Source organism: Eptatretus burgeri, chromosome 1, assembly GCF_056783735.1.
Source record: "Eptatretus burgeri isolate ZD-2024b chromosome 1, Ebu_testis_v1, whole genome shotgun sequence".
In the NCBI taxonomy this organism is placed as follows: domain Eukaryota; kingdom Metazoa; phylum Chordata; class Myxini; order Myxiniformes; family Myxinidae; genus Eptatretus; species Eptatretus burgeri.
In genome coordinates this window covers 133,752,809-133,772,190 of record NC_140961.1, presented here as the reverse complement: position 1 = coordinate 133,772,190, position 19,382 = coordinate 133,752,809, and the positions used below count along the sequence as shown (strand labels likewise).

General features: G+C 44.4%; 1 protein-coding gene across 1 annotated transcript in view; it reads right to left on the bottom strand.

Moving 5' to 3' along the window:
- Positions 1 to 19,382, bottom strand: part of LOC147035470 (uncharacterized) — a 213,875-nt gene that overhangs the window by 143,111 nt on the left and 51,382 nt on the right. The window contains exons 9-12 of the mRNA XM_085867696.1: positions 11,740 to 11,793; positions 9,573 to 9,608; positions 8,228 to 8,251; positions 1,752 to 1,805 (exon numbers count right to left, since the gene is read on the bottom strand). Coding sequence (XP_085723822.1) covers positions 1,752 to 1,805; positions 8,228 to 8,251; positions 9,573 to 9,608; positions 11,740 to 11,793 — 168 coding nt within the window. The remainder of the gene's footprint in view (positions 1 to 1,751; positions 1,806 to 8,227; positions 8,252 to 9,572; positions 9,609 to 11,739; positions 11,794 to 19,382) is intronic.

Here is a 19,382-nt window from a genome sequence, read left to right as displayed (position 1 = left end):
AGGTTCTGCAGCCATGTGGCTGCCTCAAGGGTAAGTTGGTGGACGGCTAAAAGACCTCCCGGTAGCTTCCGCAAGGGACTGTGCGATGAAGAGATGCAAGGGACATCGTCTGGACTCATCCACAGTCGCAGAGTGCAATTTGACCTCATCCTCCATTGGTGGAGTGTGCTGCTGCAACGACCCTGTCCAGTGTGGAGCCTGTTGAGGTCTGTCCATTGCCTATGTGGGAGTGTGAAACCGTGTGGAGCAATGGTTGGATCATATACAATATGTTTATTAGGAGCTGTTTGCCTGGTATTGGCTTAATGGTAATGGTAGTGGGCTTGGGATCCGAGGATTTTGAGTTCAAATCCTCCTCGGCTGTTGAATTAATACCAGATGTGGTTGACTCTGCCTGTCATCCTTCCAAGGTTGGCAAAATGAGTGCCAGCTTGCTGGTATCTTGTGTCGGAGTGGTGATCCATCCAGGGTTATGCCAAAGAGCCAAGGAGACTGCTTAGGCAGCACCAACGCTCTGCACAGAGTATGGTCCCAATGGATGGATGGATTAGAAGCTGTGTCAGCCTCCCAGCTGGCCCTCCACAAGTCAGCTTTGCTTTGATGGGCTCTGGTAAGGAGTTCGGTACGGGTTCCATCGTGGTTTTCGGGACTTGAGGCAATAACGCGGATGTTCAACCCAAAGTCACTGGGCTGGAATATTGATAGCCGAAATACAGCCGAAGTATCCGGATGACAGCACATCCCTTCGGATGGCTGGCAGAGCAATGTTGGAGAGGATAGGAAGCCACTCAGTCTTTGTTGACTTGAGGGTTCCAGACACTGTTCTCATCGTGTCATTTAAATATACGTTGATGGCCTTCGTATGGGCACTCACCGACCAGGCTGGTGTGCAATACTCTGCAGTTGAGTATATGAGGGTGAGAGTTGCCATGCGTAAGGTGTTGGCGCCGGCTCCCCGCGACATTCCGGCTGATCCTGATCTTACCCGTATCCTGATCTCCTTGCATCTTTGCAGGTGTTCTTTGGAGGTCAGGGTCCAGTCAAGTGTAATGCCAAGGTATTTGGGGTAATGGCCATTTTCAACATTCATAGCGCAGAATGTCACATCTACCTCCACATTTACTGTGCAGTTACATCAACCACAAGGCACATATACTGGGTATGACAAAATGTACGTTCTCTACATGTCCTGGTGGGCCCTCACAACAAATTAAGTAAGCCTTGAAGCTAAAACAAAAGATTAACTTATTATTTTGGGACAACTTTATCATATTTCAATATCCAGCCTTCCTCATCAAACTCGACGAGGTAACATTAACACACATTCACTCATAGAATATAACTTCATCCCTGCTCTTGATAATTAAGGAATAACCATCCCATTGTATTTTCTTTCTTGATGTTCCTTCCAGCTGCTGTTGTTAGGTTTCTAAACTTGTTTCTCTTCCATGCGAGTGTCAGAAAGCAGTCTCTTTCCTGGAATAATCCTGTGTTTAACCTTAAAGATAAATCCACTTAAAAGATGAATAAGTTGCAATCCCTAAAAAATATATATTTCAGAAACTCCCTCTTCATTTTGAAAATGTTGCATTCGTCTCAACTACCTGAAATTTGAAGCAAACACACATTGTATGCTCTCTACCTTTTATGTTATCGTCACAATGTAACTTATCAAGGCAAGTCATAAAGTTCACCGTTATTGGTGTAATAAGTGGGATTCATGAAGTATAATGTGGTACTCATCGGAATACCTTTGCCCCAGGAATCCCGCTCTCTCCGCGAAGTCCTTTTGGTCCACGAGGTCCCTGTTGAGAGTTGATGCCTTAAAATGCATTTTTACGAAACTTTGTTGTATTTGTATTCCAGTATTTATACGATGTGAGAATGAAACCGTACATGGTTATAACATATTAATATTGAAAACAAACGCATGTAGATGGGAGAGGACATTTAAATGGAAAACTTTATGGGATATTTAGATCCCTAAAACAGACGCATCTGGTTTAAAAGAAACTATTCCTGGATGTGGAAAATATCCCGACAAATAAGACGTGTAAATGATCCCAAGGCAAGGAAACAATATCGAGACGTGGTGGTGATCCGAAGAAGTGGAAATAATGCCAAGAAATGGAAACACTAAAAACAAATGGAAACATTCCCTACACACACAAACAATCTCAAGATATTCAAATCTCAAGATCCATCTCAAGAAATGGAAACTATCCACAGACGTGGAAATGCCCCCCCCCCTTCCACCCCAGACGTGGAAATGAACCGTCCCGAGGCGTGCAAAGCGTCCCGAGGCGTGCAAAGCGTCCCGAGGCGTGCAAAGCGTCCCGAGGCGTGCAAAGCGTCCCGAGGCGTGCAAAGCGTCCCGAGGCGTGCAAAGCGTCCCGAGGCGTGCAAAGCGTCCCGAGGCGTGCAAAGCGTCCCGAGGCGTGCAAAGCGTCCCGAGGCGTGCAAAGCGACCCGAGGCGTGGAAAGCGACCCGAGGCGTGGAAAGCGACCCGAGGCGTGGAAAGCGACCCGAGGCGTGGAAAGCGACCCGAGGCGTGGAAAGCGACCCGAGGCGTGGAAAGCGACCCGAGGCGTGGAAAGCGACCCGAGGCGTGGAAAGCGACCCGAGGCGTGGAAAGCGACCCGAGGCGTGGAAAGCGACCCGAGGCGTGGAAAGCGACCCGAGGCGTGGAAAGCGACCCGAGGCGTGGGAAGCGACCCGAGGCGTGCGAAGCGACCCGAGGCGTGCGAAGCGACCCGAGGCGTGCGAAGCGACCCGAGGCGTGCGAAGCGACCCGAGGCGTGCGAAGCGACCCGAGGCGTGCGAAGCGACCCGAGGCGTGCGAAGCGACCCGAGGCGTGCGAAGCGACCCGAGGCGTGCGAAGCGACCCGAGGCGTGCGAAGCGACCCGAGGCGTGCGAAGCGACCCGAGGCGTGGAAAGCGACCCGAGGCGTGGAAAGCGACCCGAGGCGTGCGAAGCGACCCGAGGGGTGCGAAGCGACCCGAGGCGTGCGAAGCGACCCGAGGCGTGGAAAGCGACCCGAGGCGTGCAAAGCGTCCCGAGGCATGCAAAGCGACCCGAGGCGTGGAAAGCGTCCCGAGGCGTGCAAAGCGTCCCGAGGCGTGCAAAGCGTCCCGAGGCGTGCAAAGCGTCCCGAGGCGTGCAAAGCGTCCCGAGGCGTGCAAAGCGTCCCGAGGCGTGGAAAGCGACCCGAGGCGTGCGAAGCGACCCGAGGCGTGCGAAGCGACCCGAGGCGTGCGAAGCGACCCGAGGCGTGGAAAGCGACCCGAGGCGTGGAAAGCGACCCGAGGCGTGGAAAGCGACCCGAGGCGTGGAAAGCGACCCGAGGCGTGGAAAGCGACCCGAGGCGTGGAAAGCGACCCGAGGCGTGGAAAGCGACCCGAGGCGTGGAAAGCGACCCGAGGCGTGGAAAGCGACCCGAGGCGTGGGAAGGGACCCGAGGCGTGGAAAGCGACCCGAGGCGTGGAAAGCGACCCGAGGCGTGGAAAGCGACCCGAGGCGTGGAAAGCGACCCGAGGCGTGGAAAGCGACCCGAGGCGTGGAAAGCGACCCGAGGCGTGGAAAGCGACCCGAGGCGTGGAAAGCGACCCGAGGCGTGGAAAGCGACCCGAGGCGTGGAAAGCGACCCGAGGCGTGGAAAGCGACCCGAGGCGTGGAAAGCGACCCGAGGCGTGGAAAGCGACCCGAGGCGTGGAAAGCGACCCGAGGCGTGGAAAGCGACCCGAGGCGTGGAAAGCGACCCGAGGCGTGGAAAGCGACCCGAGGCGTGGAAAGCAACCCGAGGCGTGGAAAGCGTCCCGAGGTGTGCAAAGAGACCCGAGGCGTGCAAAGCGACCCGGGGCGTGCAAAGCGACCCGGGGCGTGCAAAGCATCCCGAGGCGTACAAAGCGTCCGGAGGTGTGGAACGCATCCCAAAACTAATGCATTGAACATCTTATCCAGGTGAGCCTCAAAGTGAGCCTCGAGAAAAAAATATTTAAAGACAAGTGGAGTTACATTCAAAGTACACTGCCTCCGTGATAAATACATAAATAACAAATCCTCCAGTGCACGACAGTGCCGGGGCGCCTGGCAATGCCGCCATGCAACACGTGGAGACGGAATTGGGAAGGAGCACTGTACAATAATTTTTTGATGAGTTGATTAATTGCACAATGAAAATAAATAAATAATAATGTAAAATAATAAATTTCTTCTTCAATTGGCTAAAAGCATACCTAAACCACCAATGTTTCATCCGCATCTGTAACTTTTTGAAAATCAAGTAATTCATCGAAAATTGAATAATTAATCGATTAATTGATTAATCTATGAATGAATAAACGTTTGCGAGAACAAAGTTTGAAAATAGCAGAAAGAAGAATAGACATTGTCAAAGCTTTTCGTCTTGCAGCTCGTCAGGACACACAAGAATACTGGATATGCAGACACAAAACGAAACAATTAATTTGTTCAGACTGTTGGGGGTTGCTTCCTTGGACCGTTACTGACACATCATGGCCTTGAGGCTCTGAGGGGACCCGTGATCTCCCATTTCCCATGGATCCAGCTCAGAACAGATGCATTGTTTGCCCAAACTCTTTTTGTTTGCAAAGATCAAGAGCTCGTGTGTGTATAAATGTGGCTTCAAGAACACGCAAATGTGCTTCAGTACGTGCACGTGCCACAATCTGGAGTCAATCGAGTATATGTCCTGGTCCTTGGCATATTCAGGATTGTTCAGGAGGTGCTGACCAATGGCAGAATCACTTTGAGCAGGCATTCTTGTTGCAAGCATGGGATGGTTGAATTCGACCAATTTCCAAGTTGTTCTGCATTGCTAATCGGTCCTCTAGTCTGAGTGAAGTGCGACCTACGGACCTGGCATCACACCGGCACTGAAATTCATAAATAACATTGTTACCCTCGCCAGAGGATAGGGCATTGCATATGGGTCTGTTTGTTTGTCTGCCTGTCTGTTTGTTTGTCCGTACAGCACTTTCATGGTTTTCTCCACAACCGCTTGTCGGATCGAGACGAAATTTCACTGTTGGTGTGACTACTCATTTGGAATGTTTTAATAATTATGACGTCATAGGTCAAGCGGTGTTGCAGCCATATTGGAAAAACAGAAAAACTTTGGGCCACTGTATCTCTGAAACCGTATCAAGGAAAAAAATTGAAACATGTCACTTTGCAAGTACTCCTCATGCAGAATGAGTGTGATTTTATGTCATAGGTGCCCTCATTATGACGTCATAATTGCATATTTCGAACACCACATCCGAACAGTATGAACATTTTTGAGGGTCATCCAGGGATAAAATGGTCCACAGAAAAAAATTTCATTACATCATTGGTCACGTGATTTGGCAGCCATATTGTTAAAAGAAAAAACCTTCACAAACTTCTCTGAAGTGGCTGAACAGATCGAGGCGAAACTTTACATGTATGACCGCCTGCCCATGAGGAACAAAAGGTTCACACATATGATATCATAGGTCACATGGTTTGGCAGCCATATTGGATTTACCCTAAAACCCATAAAAAATATACCACCCAAAAGAAGTCCTGGCAAGGGTCTGCAATCGCTGATTGCTCTTTTTCTTGTTCAGTTTTGTGGTAGGGAGTACTCGGATGTATGGGTTACCCAAAATACATAAAGAAGGTGTGCCGCTACGTCTGATACTGTCTATCATTGGTTCTGCGCAACATAAACTCTCCAAGTGATTGAATTATTTCAACCTGTTCTTGAGGAATTCTCTGAGTACGCAATTAAAGATTCATTCACGTTTGCCAAAACCATGCGTGAATTAGAGCTGGACCATAATGCTGTGACCATATGCTCCTTTGACATATCCAGTCTGTTCATGAACGTTCCTCTCCAAGAAACCATCAATATATGTATGGTATCGCTGTTTCGTAGCAACCTTGAACCACCCTGTATCTCTGAAGTGGTCTTTGTGGAACTGATGAACGTGGCAACACGAGCAGTGGAGTTCAGCTTCAATGACAACATGTATACGCAAGTAGACGGAGTAGCGATGGGAACACCATTCGGTCCACCGCTCGCAAATATTTTTGTTGGCTTTCATGAGAAGCGTGTGTTCCATGAATTGAACATGAACGTTAGACCTACGGTATACTACCAATATGTGGACGACATAATTGCAATCTTCAATACTCCTACCGCCTGTACTGACTTTCTCGTGGTCTCAGTGCTCTCCATCCTGCATTAAAGTTTGCGTGTGAGACCGAGCAGTCAAAATAACACTCGACTATGTGTTCGTCGAGAAGACTGAGGATGGATTCTTGACGACAATCTACCGCAAGGCTACCTTCACTGGGCAGTACACACGGTGCGACTCCTTTAGCTCAACACGCTACAAGATTGCCCTGATGAATACCCTTGTCAATAAAGCGTGGGCCATATGCTCACCCTGTCCACTTGCTGCTGAAATTGAGTGCATTAAAATCATTCTCCATAACAATGGCTACCCTGGGCAACTCATCTGCGGGTTCATACAGCGAAAAACTGCCAATCGGTCTGGGAATACTGTGTTTGGACCACAGAAGTGTCTGGTTTACCTTAAGCTGCCAAGGAGAGGTAAAAATTTCTCAAAAGTTTTAACAACAGGTGAAACGGCGGTTTGACAATGTTACAACTCTGTTGCAACGAAAGTGATTTTTACTACCCACAAAGTGCTCCCCCAAGACCAGAAAGATGCGCTCCTTAACACAAAACTGAACAATGTTATTTATTAATTTCAGTACCGGTGTGATGCCAGGTATGTCGGTCACATATCACTCAGACTGGAGAATCGGATCAAGCAGCACATTCCATTGGCAATCCGGAACAACTTGGACACTGGTCGAACCCAACAAGAATGCCTGCTCAAAATGATTCTGGGATTGGTCGGCACCTCCTAATCAATCCCGAATGTGCCCAGCACTATCACACTGAATGGTTCCAGATTGTGGCACATGCTCGTACCAAAGCACATTTACGTGTTATTGAAGCTACATTTATACACACATGAGCTCCTGTTCTTTGGAAACAAAAATAGTTTGTGAAACGCTGCATTTATTCTGACCTGGATCCATTAAAATTGGAGGTCTCGGGATCCCACAGTGCCTCGAGGCTATTATGTGTATGTTTGTGTCAGGAATGGTTCAAGGAACCAATCCCCAACTGTCTGAACGAATAAGTTTTCTTTTGTGTCTTCATATCCAGTATTCTTGCGTGTGTCCTGGCGAGCAGAAAGACAAAAAGCTTGGACAATGTCTGTTCTTTTTTCTACCGTTTTCTCATCAATAAATCAAAAATGCTCTTTATAGCCAAATCTCATGGTTACTCTCCTGTCCAAATATCAGCTTCCTAGCTCAAAAGGTGCCTGAGATATTGCCAGGATGAGAAATAAAATAAATAATAAATGAATAAACCGATAATCATTAAGTCATTAAAAATTAATTGATTAATCAAAAAATAAAAAATAATGTTTTTGCCAAATAAAAGCACATCTTCACTTTTGTCCCCAAATTTCAGCTTTCTAGATCAAAGGATGGCTTAGATATCGCCCAGCCAATCAAGAAAGAAAATAATTAATCGATGAATTGATTAATAAATAAATCAAAAATACTCTTTATAGCCAAATCACTTGGTCACTGTCCTGTCCAAATATCAGCTCGCTCACTCAAAAGGTGCCCGAGATATTGCCAGGATGAGAAATAAAATAAATAAGCAATTGATAAATCTATAATAATTAAATAATTAATCAAGAAATAAATAATAACGTTTTTGCCAAAGCACATCTTCACTTTTGTCCCCAAATTTCAGCTTCCAAGCTCAAAGGATGGCTGAGATATCAATCACCCAGACAAACAAACAAGAAAACAAACAAGAAAACAAGAAAAGAAAACCAGAAAACAAGAAAACGGAGTGAAAACCGAGTACTGCCTTCCTCCGGCGCCCGGCAATTGCGTCATGCATCGCCGGGCTATGGAATTGGGAAGGAGCGATGTACAACAAATTATATTTGCTATTGTCAGATGATATTGATAAACAATGTTAATTAGTAATTACTGATATTTACTTTTATAGTTTCATGTGAAGTTGCTCTTTGAGACAATTAATGCATTTTTAGGCAAAAAATAGTTGTTTCACTAAAACAAACCATCACGATATGTACAAAAATTAATCTCCAGACAAGCCTGTCGGTATACTTACCACACGTCCACGAAGCATCTCTCCCTGCATGGAATTGTATATAAATTAGGGTTTTTAAAGAAAAAAGAAGTTTGTCACAATGACTATTCTTAATATGTACATTTGTTTCACATCGAGGCTGTGGATGAGTGTTACACAGATACACAGACAGTCACCAATGCACAGGAAAAGGCCATTGTGAGCATATACACATTGGTAGGTAACTGGTGGTTAGCAAAAGGTGATTGTGTTATAGCCACAAGATAATTCCACACTCACCTGGTTAAAAACAAGTGAGTGCGTAATTATTTTGTTGTTAGCTGCAGGTGAATATGTATCGATTTGTGGTTAACTGCAGGTAGTGATGAAACCATCTGGTGGATAACTGCAGGTGAGTGTTCGTATTATTATTTATAGTGTTTGTGGGGTCATGCATGAAGTGTGTGAGTGAAGATGCACTGTTTTTCATGATTAAAGCGCGTGCGCTGTATACAATTGCACTGAGTTTGAAATGTCCCCGCCGGCGTCTACTACGTCTCCGACGTCTCCCGTGTCCCGTGTCCCCCCCCCACGTGCCTCAAGACAGCCAATGACGGCCGTTCGGTAGATGCAGTGCGTAACCTCGACGGAAATGGCGACAATTGACGGAAATACCCGAGTATTTCAATGGAAATTTGTGAAACTAATGTGTTATATATATGTGAAAACCATTTAATTTATTGCTTGACGGAAAAAAAAACGAAGAAACGTGCCCCTCATGTACGAACGAACGAAAGACGTCATTTCCGCCCACCATGGCATTTTGCGCCGAAAGACATCACTTCCGCCCACCATCGCATTTTGCGCCGATCGCCGAATGCTGAAAGCTAAGTTCTTCTTATGCTATCATTCTTTTGCGGTCCCCTGCCACGCTGTATCGAACGATTTCATTCCTTCTGTTATATATAAAGGTGCTTATCACAATAATAACAAGATTTTTACATTTCAAATATTAAGTACGCTTTTTAATTGTTTTTCAATTGAAAAAGCATAAATTGCATATTTTAACATTAGTGTACTCATTTGCTTCACCACACGCGCTGTATTGAAGGATTTCACTTGTTTATTTTTGATAGTCTTTTTTTGGTGGGTTTCTAATGATACGTTGAACTTGAGTTATGAAGTGTGTGGAAGGGTGTTGTGTTGTCATTGTGTGTTAGCCTATGTTGGGTAAACAAGTTTCAATCCTCAAATATGTGAATACAATACAGTGACAATCTTGTACATGGAAAAATGAACAACGGTGTAAGAAAAATCCACCTGTGCACCTTATCGAACCAAGGATGAGAGAGTGAGACAGAGAGGGCGAGAGGGCGAAAAGACTCACAGTCAATCCAGGAGGACCAATAGGACCGGTGTTCCCCTACAAGAGAGGTGAAAATCATAATAACCTCAAACAGTGTGATCGAGTTAATGCATCTAAAGCAAATAGAAACTACCGGTTCCCGTTTAGCTTAGGGGTGTGTTCCATTTCCAAGCAGCTTGCAGAGTGCTCACCAAGTGGCTTAAGTACTCAAGCAAGCATACTCCAATGAAACGGTTGATAAGGAACAGCTGGCTTGGCAAGCGATAGTAAGCTTATTGGTGATGGAACACACCCCGGGTAAGGAGCAGTACACAAAATACGTGACTCTCTTTGGCCAGTTTTTTGACACCGCCCTCCCCCCTGGAACACTCGGTGACACTTTGCCTGACCCACAACCGAAAAAAAAATTACCCATCTCTGTGAATGAGAGCAATGCCGCCTTTTTTAAACTAGCAAGTTGCCCATAGCCACACAGGATTCTAAATGTGGTAGGGAAGAAGGCGGCAAAAATGCAAATGGGATCTTCCATCAGAGCCGGCAAGCTGGGAGCACTAATTCACATTTATCGCCACAACTAATGTAATTTAAAAGCTCTAATTGTGACGAGGTGGTCCGTTTAAAACTGTTGGTTCGATGATAAATGTAGCTTTTTGATGCCTCGGGTCCGTAATAAAAATTTCTTTTGGTGTCAAAGCCAGTGACCAATTATTGCAAATTAATAGTATGATTTTGATCAACTTATATTCTGCAAGTTTTTTTGGTTTGTTTCATTAAATGTCGGTGGCACCTGACAGCTCAGTCATTGTGATGGTTGGTGTTGCCCTTCAGCTCCCTCCAAATTTTACAAACTTCTCGTTGAACTTCCTTCTTTCTCCTTTTCAGAAACACCCTCTTGTAGCTTCGAATTATTGGTTTAAACAGGACCTCTGCCATTTTTGGATGCGGTCAACCGAAAGCAAGGTTATTCTAAATTGACATGTCCTGTTGTGGTGAAGGGAAATCAAAGATGGCTGTGCCCATGAAGTTGACGGTGGCATCCTGTGACTGTAGCTTTGAAACCCTCCTCCCCCCCCCCAACTCGTGACACTTCAAGAAACACCCCAAACCTCCAAAGCATCACATATTTTAGGTATACGGCCCGAAAGGGGGTATCAAAATGTTCTTTTTTTCATTATTCGAACCCCATGTAAGCTTTCAGACCAACCATAACAAATCGTAAACTTGTCATCAGTGAGAATTCACCTACAGGGGATTCGTATGTGATGAGCTACCACCGAAGCAATTATATATATATATATATATATATATATATATATATATATATATATATATATATATATATATATATATATATATATATATATACATACACACACATACCAGGAGGCAGGAATTGGATTGTTGCTCAGCACATAATGGCCTAGCTATTTCAAAATTAACTCGACCGGCACTCAGTTGAGCGCATACCTCCGTCAGGCTGAACAGTTTACGTTTTGTATCCCACTGATGGGCCAGATCTGGTTCCGGACCCGAACCAAAATCGAATCAGATTTCTCTTGTCACAGATCCAACTCATTCACTAAGTTTTGTCATAATCTGTCCACAATTGTTTGAAATATCATACTATATATCATTTTTGTCCCTATCTCTCAATGGTGAAGAATCACTTCAAAAATTTTAAAATTCTCGTATCCAGATCTGGATTCAGCAAAAACAAAATCAATTCATCCTTGTCACCCAGCCTGTCCAAGTTTCAGCTGATTCCGTCCACAACTTTTTGAGATATCCTGCTCACAGACAAACAAACAGATGCACAGACAGACAGAGGTGAAAACAGAACCTTCTCCCACCTTCCATGGCGGAGTTAACGTGAGCTTTAATAACCACACATGCAAGTTCTCTAGACAAGACACACTTTATCGACCCTCTGGTATGATGCACAACATACACTAGAAGCACCCACTCCCTATGGGAGCAGCCCAAACACACACACACACACACACACACACACACACACACACACACACACACACACACACACACACACACACACACACACACACACACACACACACACACACACACACACACACACACACACACACGTCCATGAATTATAGTAAGAATGCTTCGATGACGTGAGATTACATGATGTATGACATAGGTGTTATGTATGAAACAAACTCACTTGAGGTCCCATTTCACCAGGAAATCCAGGGAGGCCTGGCAGCCCACCTAAGGCCTGCAACAACATAAAATGTATTACAATGGGATGAAGGATAGGTCAGTGGTCTGATATTAAAAGTGAGTGACAGACAATAAGTGTGTTAAAAAGGGAAGCTCTTCATCAATTTAGAGCAACACTTTACATTTGGTCAATGAGGACCATCTTGGCTGCTCCACTGAAAGCAGCTTTACCTTGTAAAAACTACAGGTTCACTTTTATCACCTCTGTGGAACTGACCACCTGTGACTTTGTCTCTTCTTCTTTTCTCCATTCTTTCAAGGCTGCTACCTCTCATCAGCTCATGGTGTCTCCCGGACAGTCACGAACCTTCTCCACTCACTGACACCATGAAATGAGAGACCTTGAATGCCCATAACCCCTTTTGCACCCTGCTACTCATATTATAATAAGTTTGTGTTTTTCTCTACCTGTTACTCTCTGAACCTCCATCAGTTTGGGCACCTGTTGCTCTCTAGGGTTTAGCTCCTCTATCAGTCTTGGCATGAGTCTTGGATTGATGCTAGGCAGAGGGGATTCTCTTATGGAGAACAATGGCTATGATCACCTGTTTAGTATTAACACATGCCATGAAGAAGGCAATGGCAAACCACTTCCGTAGATGCCAAGAAAACAATCATGATCATAAATATCTAAACCTAATGTGCCCGTTGATGAGTTCCCTCAGGTATGAAAGTACTCAAATATCTACTGGGGGAGTGCAAAGTGTTTTGACGAGTCAGACTGGCCGTTGTGACGGTACTAGCTAAAACCCACAAGGAAATCCAGTCACTGAGGTCGCCAGAACTTAAAGTCGAACTCTGACCTTGTCAAATGTTCACATAATTGGAACACGGAATGTAAGGTCAATAAATAGGGGAATGTTAGATAGTATCAAGAGAGTTTTCTTGTAGACATTGTCGAGGCTCGTATAAGAGCTAACACACAGAACATATAACAAAGGGAGCAGGAGACCAGAGGGGTGAGGGGAAGGGGGTGAAGCACAAAACAGTGGGGAACAGAGACATTAGGAGATCTGTAGAAGGGAGAGGGATGGGGCAGGGTACACAGGGTAAACACTATGGTTAATACAGGGACTTTCAGGATGGAAATCAAGGAATATGAAGGATGTGGGTTTGGGGTGGATTAACGGAAGTAAGAAAGATCATGGTTTTGGATGGGGGAAGATATGAGATGGTGGTGAACAACTGTTTTGAAGACCTGGAGGGAAGAGTGGGATTGAAGAGAATGTGGGAGTTTGTTCCAAAGGCTGGAAAAAGAGGAATGAAACAGTGAAGGTGAGCAGTGATTCTTATGTTGGAAGTTTCACCAGAAGGGGGTTTTTGTCAGACCTTGAACGCCCTGTGGAAATATGGGGGGGGGGGGGTGACAGATCACAGATAGAGCGAGGTGGGATCGCAAGGCCAGAGAGGAGACGGTTGAAGGCAGAAAGACCACCGACCTGCCTGCGGTGAGAGAGTGAGACCTCAACCTCATCGTGGGTGATACCAATGATCCTAAACGCCTTGGTTTCCACAGCGTGAAGCCGAGCTAGGTGTGAGACAGGAACTCCACCCCAGAGGGGAGAGCAATCCTCCATCAGGCTTTGGATGAAAGCTTTGTATGTGGTTAGGAGCTCAGGTGTACCAAAGAAGGACATTGCACAATGGAGGATGTCTAATCAGTGACTGCATTTGGAGGACCAGCTTGGAAATGTGGCTTTCCCAGGAAAGATTGTGGCAGATAGTGAGGTCCAAAAGCTTGAATGACAGGACTTCTTCAAGAGGATGGTTGAGAAAGTAGATGGGGTTGGGGGGGGGGGGGTTCCAGACTGTCCTTTCGGAGAGACATAGTGAGAGTGTAAGATTTGTCAGGATTGAAAGACATGTTTCAAGTGTTTGACCAGCTTGTGATTTTATCCAGGTCTGCAAAGAGTAAAGAGGCTGCTGCTTGTCGATCTGAGGGATGGGAGATGGTACGACAGAGGGTGGATTCATCAGCAAAGAGGTAAAGTGGATTTCCCAGAGAGTCAGAGAGATCATTGATGAAAACCAGAAAAAGCACAGGGTCCAGAATGCTGCCTTGTGGAACTCCAGCTTGGACAGGAAAAGATGAGAGATATGGAGAGGATAAGTACTGAATTTTGGGATATGTGAACTTAGATGGACTGGTTTGGGGCATTTTCAACCTGACGATAACAAAGTGTTCTTTTCTTGTCATAAAACCTGTCAAATTGGAGAATTGGAGAAATGGAATGGTAGTGATTTGCAATTAGTAGATGGCAAGGTCAGTACTGGCATACAACCCAGGCAATGATAGGTTAATATCAGTGAGGTTGAGAGGACATCAGGTGAACACCACCATCATTCAGATGTATGCTCCAAATTCAGCAGGAGATGAAGAAAATGGGGAGGTGTTTCAGGAAAGTTTCAGGAACTGGTAGAACAGGTGCCTAAATGTTTTAATTTTTATGGGAGACTGGAATGCAAAAATTGGAGAACCAGGAGCACCAGGGATTGCAGGAAAGCATGGACCTGGTACCTGAAATGAGACTTGGGAACGAATGCTGGGGTTCTGTGTGGACAATGAGCTCATAATTGTAAACAAATAGTTCAAACAACCCAAGCGCAGACTGTACACATGTTCTTCACCTTATGGGCAACATAGAAATCAGATTGACTACATTCTAATCAACAAAAGACGGAGAAGTGTTGTGAAATCTGCCAATACTCTCCCAGGCACAGACTGTGGGACACATCAGGAACTCCTTGTGGCAAAACTACGAGTCAAACTGAGAAATGTGAAAAAAAAAATCAAAAACTCTTTCTTGATTTGATCTTGAAAACGTATCTAAACAATGGGCAATAAAAGTAAAAAATAAAAAATAAAAAATGTTTTGCAGAAATAGACTTGTTTGACAAAATGCCAGAAAATTGTGGCAAAAAGGTTGAAGAGATTGTTAAAAGAAGAGACCAAAAATAACATCCAAAAAGCAAGCAGAAAGAAGGCTATATGGCTGTCAGAAGAGACAATAAATATTTCAGACAGAAGAAGAGAGATGAAAACCAAAGACGCATCAAGAGAGGACATGAAGCGGCAAAATGGCGACTTTCAATGACAAGCTCGGAAAGACAAAGATAAACATTTCAAAGAGGCATGCATAGAGATAAGAAGTGACAACAGAGCGGGAAAAATGAGAGATTAAAAAAAAAAAAGATCAGAGAGATCACGGGAAAGTTTAGGTCGAGGATTGGGATCCTTAAGAGTAGAACAGGAAAAGATCTGGCAGAAGAAACACAGATGAAATAAAAATGGAACGACGACACCAAAACTCTATACAAACAATAGCAATATAATGACAGCTTTCAAAGAAAGAGAATACGAGTAAGAACTTATAGTGATAGAATGTGAGGTACGTAGATTCTTGAAAGAGCTGGCAAATAGAAAAGCACAAGATTCCGATGAAATTCCAATCAAACTCTTTAAGGTAGTTGGGGAGAATGCAATCAAAATTTTAACATCCATCTGTACACATATCTCGAGCAGGATCGTGTGACCCAAAACGTGGAAGCAGTCATAAAGGGGATGCAAAAGGTGCATATCATTGCCAAAGAAAGGGGATGCAAGAGAATGTTCAAATAACTGAACCATTGCCTTGATTTTACATGCCAGCAAGATATTACCAAAGACGAAAGATCATTCAACACAGAATAGAAGACTTCATGAAGCGAGAAATGCCTGTTGAGCAAGCAGGTTTCAGAAGAGGAAGGGGTACGAGAGATCAAAATGCAAATTAGAAGTGGATCATGGAAAAAGCAAGGGAATGTCTAAGGAAGGTGTATCCCATTCAAAATACCTCTCCAAAATACCTCTTGCTGTGTAATTCAAAACACCTCACTGCAATGGAAAACACAGGGACCGGAATACTGCACTGTAAATGGTAGGACTTGCAATATCCGCTCCCACCTATAGGTGGTGATACACGATACACATTTGCATAGAGAATTTGCACCCTTCACCCCCCCCCCCCGCACCGCCCACACCCAACCCCAAGACCACCGACAATGATAAAAAGAACCCTATACATAAATTAGGGTGATGCTGATCCTATGTATCAAGTCTGGATGTAATCGGCCCAGAACTGTCAGAGAAGTAGCGTGAAAAACAAGCAAACAAGCCGGTAGGCGACGAGGGATTAGCTGGGATAGAAGTGCTGGATACGATGCTTTTCATTCTGACTGATCCACTGACGAAGATTCATTGCCAAGACGTATTGGTTCACATAAAATTGTTCTTCTGCCTGGCAAGATTTTTCCTATTGCGTATTTTGCCAACTGGCGCTCCTCATAAAAAATAACGGTAAATAGACACCCTATTTTTGAAGGACTACCATTTGAAAAATAATGGGTTTGCTGGTTTGTGCTGTGGAGCCTCGCGTTGCAGACACACACACACACACACACACACACACACACACACACACACACACACACACACACACACACACACACACACACACACACACACACACACACACACACACGGAAAACCCGATAAACTTCTCTCAATGCTCACGTTTGACCACACCTCCTGAGCCACACAATATTTTTCATAAGCCACGCCCACTTTCCCAAGCCCCTCAAAAAAATGACGGTAAATAGACACCCTATTTTTGAAGGACTACCATTTGAAAAATAAAACCTCAATCAAAAATCGGCTCAAGTAAAATTTTCTAAGTATCTCGAAGTGTTTAATTCCGAAGTCTCGTTTCTCTACATTCAAAACTGAAGGACAAGTATTGAAAATACTGTACGCGGTTTTTCGGCTGCTGTACAGAAACGGGTGGTTGCTAGGCAACGAAATTCAAACGCGCACATTCCCAACAAATATTGCACATGTTGGTAAAGTTTCATCAAAATCGGTTCACTGGTTTGTGCTGTGGAGCCTCGCGTTGCACACACACACACACACACACACACACACACACACACACACACACACACACACACACACACACACACACACACACACACACACACGGAAAATCTGACAATAAGGGATATCTAGCATATATAGCGAATCCAACAGACGGAAAACCCGACAATAAGGGATATCTAGCATATATAGCGAATCCAATAAATGGAGGTGGTGTGTCAGGAGGAGAATCCGAAATGTTAAATAAATAAATAATTGGAGGTGGTGTGTGGGTGGTGGAATCGTTTACGGTAAATAAATAAATAATTGGAGGTGGTGTGTCAGGAGGAGAATCCAAAATGGTAAATAAATAAATAATTGGAGGTGGTGTGTGGGTGGGGAATCGTTTTTGGTAAATAAATAAATATTTAAACGTGGTGTGTGAGTGGGGAATCGTTTTCGGTAAATAAATAAACAATTGGAGGTGGTGTGTGGGTGGGGAATCGTTTACGGTAAATAAATAAATAAATAAATAAATGTGGTGTGTCGGTGGGGAATCGTTTTCGGTAAATAAATACTCAATTGAAGGTGGTGTGTGGATAGTGGAATCGTTTTCGGTAAATAAATAAATAATTGGAGGTGGTGTGTGGGTCGTGGAATCGTTTACGGTAAATAAATAAATAATTGGAGGTGGTGTGTGGGTGGGGAATTGTTTACGGTAAATAAATAAATAATTGGAGGTGGTGTGTGGGTTGGGAATTGTTTTCAGTAAATAAATAAATAATTAAAGGTGGTGTGTGGATCGTGGAAGCGTTTTTGGTAAATAAATAAATAATTGGAGGTGATGTGTGGGTGGGGAATCGTTTTGGGTAAATAAATAAATTATCGGTTTGCTGGTTTGTGCTGTGTCGCCTCGCGTTGCAGACACACACACACACACACACACACACACACACACACACACACACACACACACACACACACACACACACACACACACACACACACACACACACACACGGAAAACCCGATAAACTTCTCTCAATGCTCTTGTTTGACCACACCTCCTGAGCCACACAATATTTTTCATAAGCCACGCCCACTTTCCCTCAGCTCCGCCCATTTTCCAAAGCCCCTCATAAATAATGACGGTGAATAGACACCCGATTTTTGAAGGACTACCATTTGAAAAATAAAACCTCAATCAAAAATCGGCTGAAGTAAAATTTTCTAAATATCTCGAAGTGTTTAATTCCGAAGTCTCGCTTCTCAACATTCAAAACTGAAGGACAAGTATTGAAAATACTGTACGCGGGTTTTCGGCCGCTGCACAGCAACGGGTGGTTGCGAGGCAACGAAATTCAAATGCGCACATTCCCAACAAATACTGCACATGTTGGCAAAGTTTCATCAAAATCGGTTCGCTGGTTTGTGCTGTGGAGCCTCGCGTTGCAGACACACACACACACACACACACACACACACACACACACACACACACACACACACACACACACACACACACACACACACACACACACACACCGGAAAACCCGACAATAAGGGATATCTAGCATAAATAGCGAATCCAACAAACACACACCAGTCCATGAAGTATCGTGAGGAGAACAAAGTTATCGATTGTGTAGATCATGAATTTATGTGGATTATGCTGAGAGAAATGATGTTGGGGCATCTGATATATCTGATAAGAAGCCTGTCCAAGAAACGAGAATGTACAGTATGAACAGAGTATGGAGAGATAGAATGGTTTGGATTTGAAAAGGGGGTCAAACGGGTGCATTCTCTCTCCTTACTTGTTCAATCTGTATCGTGTGTACATCATGAGGAAATCAAATTTGGATGACATAGAAGCAGGATTGGAGGAAGATGGATCAACAATCTAAGGTGTGCTGACAATACCACTCTGTTGGCAGGAAGTTAAGAGAATATGATGAATTTTTATTTTATTTTATTTATGTTGAAGGCTTCAGTCACAGACTAAATAGTCCTCATCGAGGCCAAGCCTTAAATAAAAGAACTGATTGATAGGAAAGTAAGGAAAGAGATAATCGTCGAAGAGTTTTTGAGGAAGTAAAAAAATCTGCTTTTTGAAAGGGCAAGGTCATAAGTGTTTGGGAAAACATGAGAAGGTAAAGAGTTCCAGAGTTTAGCAGTGGAGGGGAAGAAACAAACATCGTAACGGCCCACCCTTGAGTTGTCGATGGCCACAAAATAATCATGTGATGTAGTGGCTTGTTGAGTATTCCTTGGTCTCGCTAATGGTGGAAATACACAAGCAGCAAGTTCTTGCGAGCAGAAACCGAAGTAATATATTGTTGCGGATCCGGGGTGGCGGGATTCTCACCCGGTCCTAGGTGCCACGCCACCCTTAGCACTGCCGTCTCCGGGGTTTATAATGCCGGCCGGCTCCGCACAGGCCTCGGGTCACGCGCCTTCAATCGCGATACCAACGTAATCCTGGACCTTACCAGTTGGGGAAATAGAACCCCAGTTACAGACTGGTTTTGTCAGATGCCAAGAGTTTTCTGCCAGTCTGTAACCATTTTGGTTTTATATGCCAATCAAACGGATCGTTCCTCGACGCGACACGAATTAATCCATAGCGGCAACTTCTATACGAATTAACCAGATTTATTGGGGAACATTGGGGATCACAACACAAGCAAAAT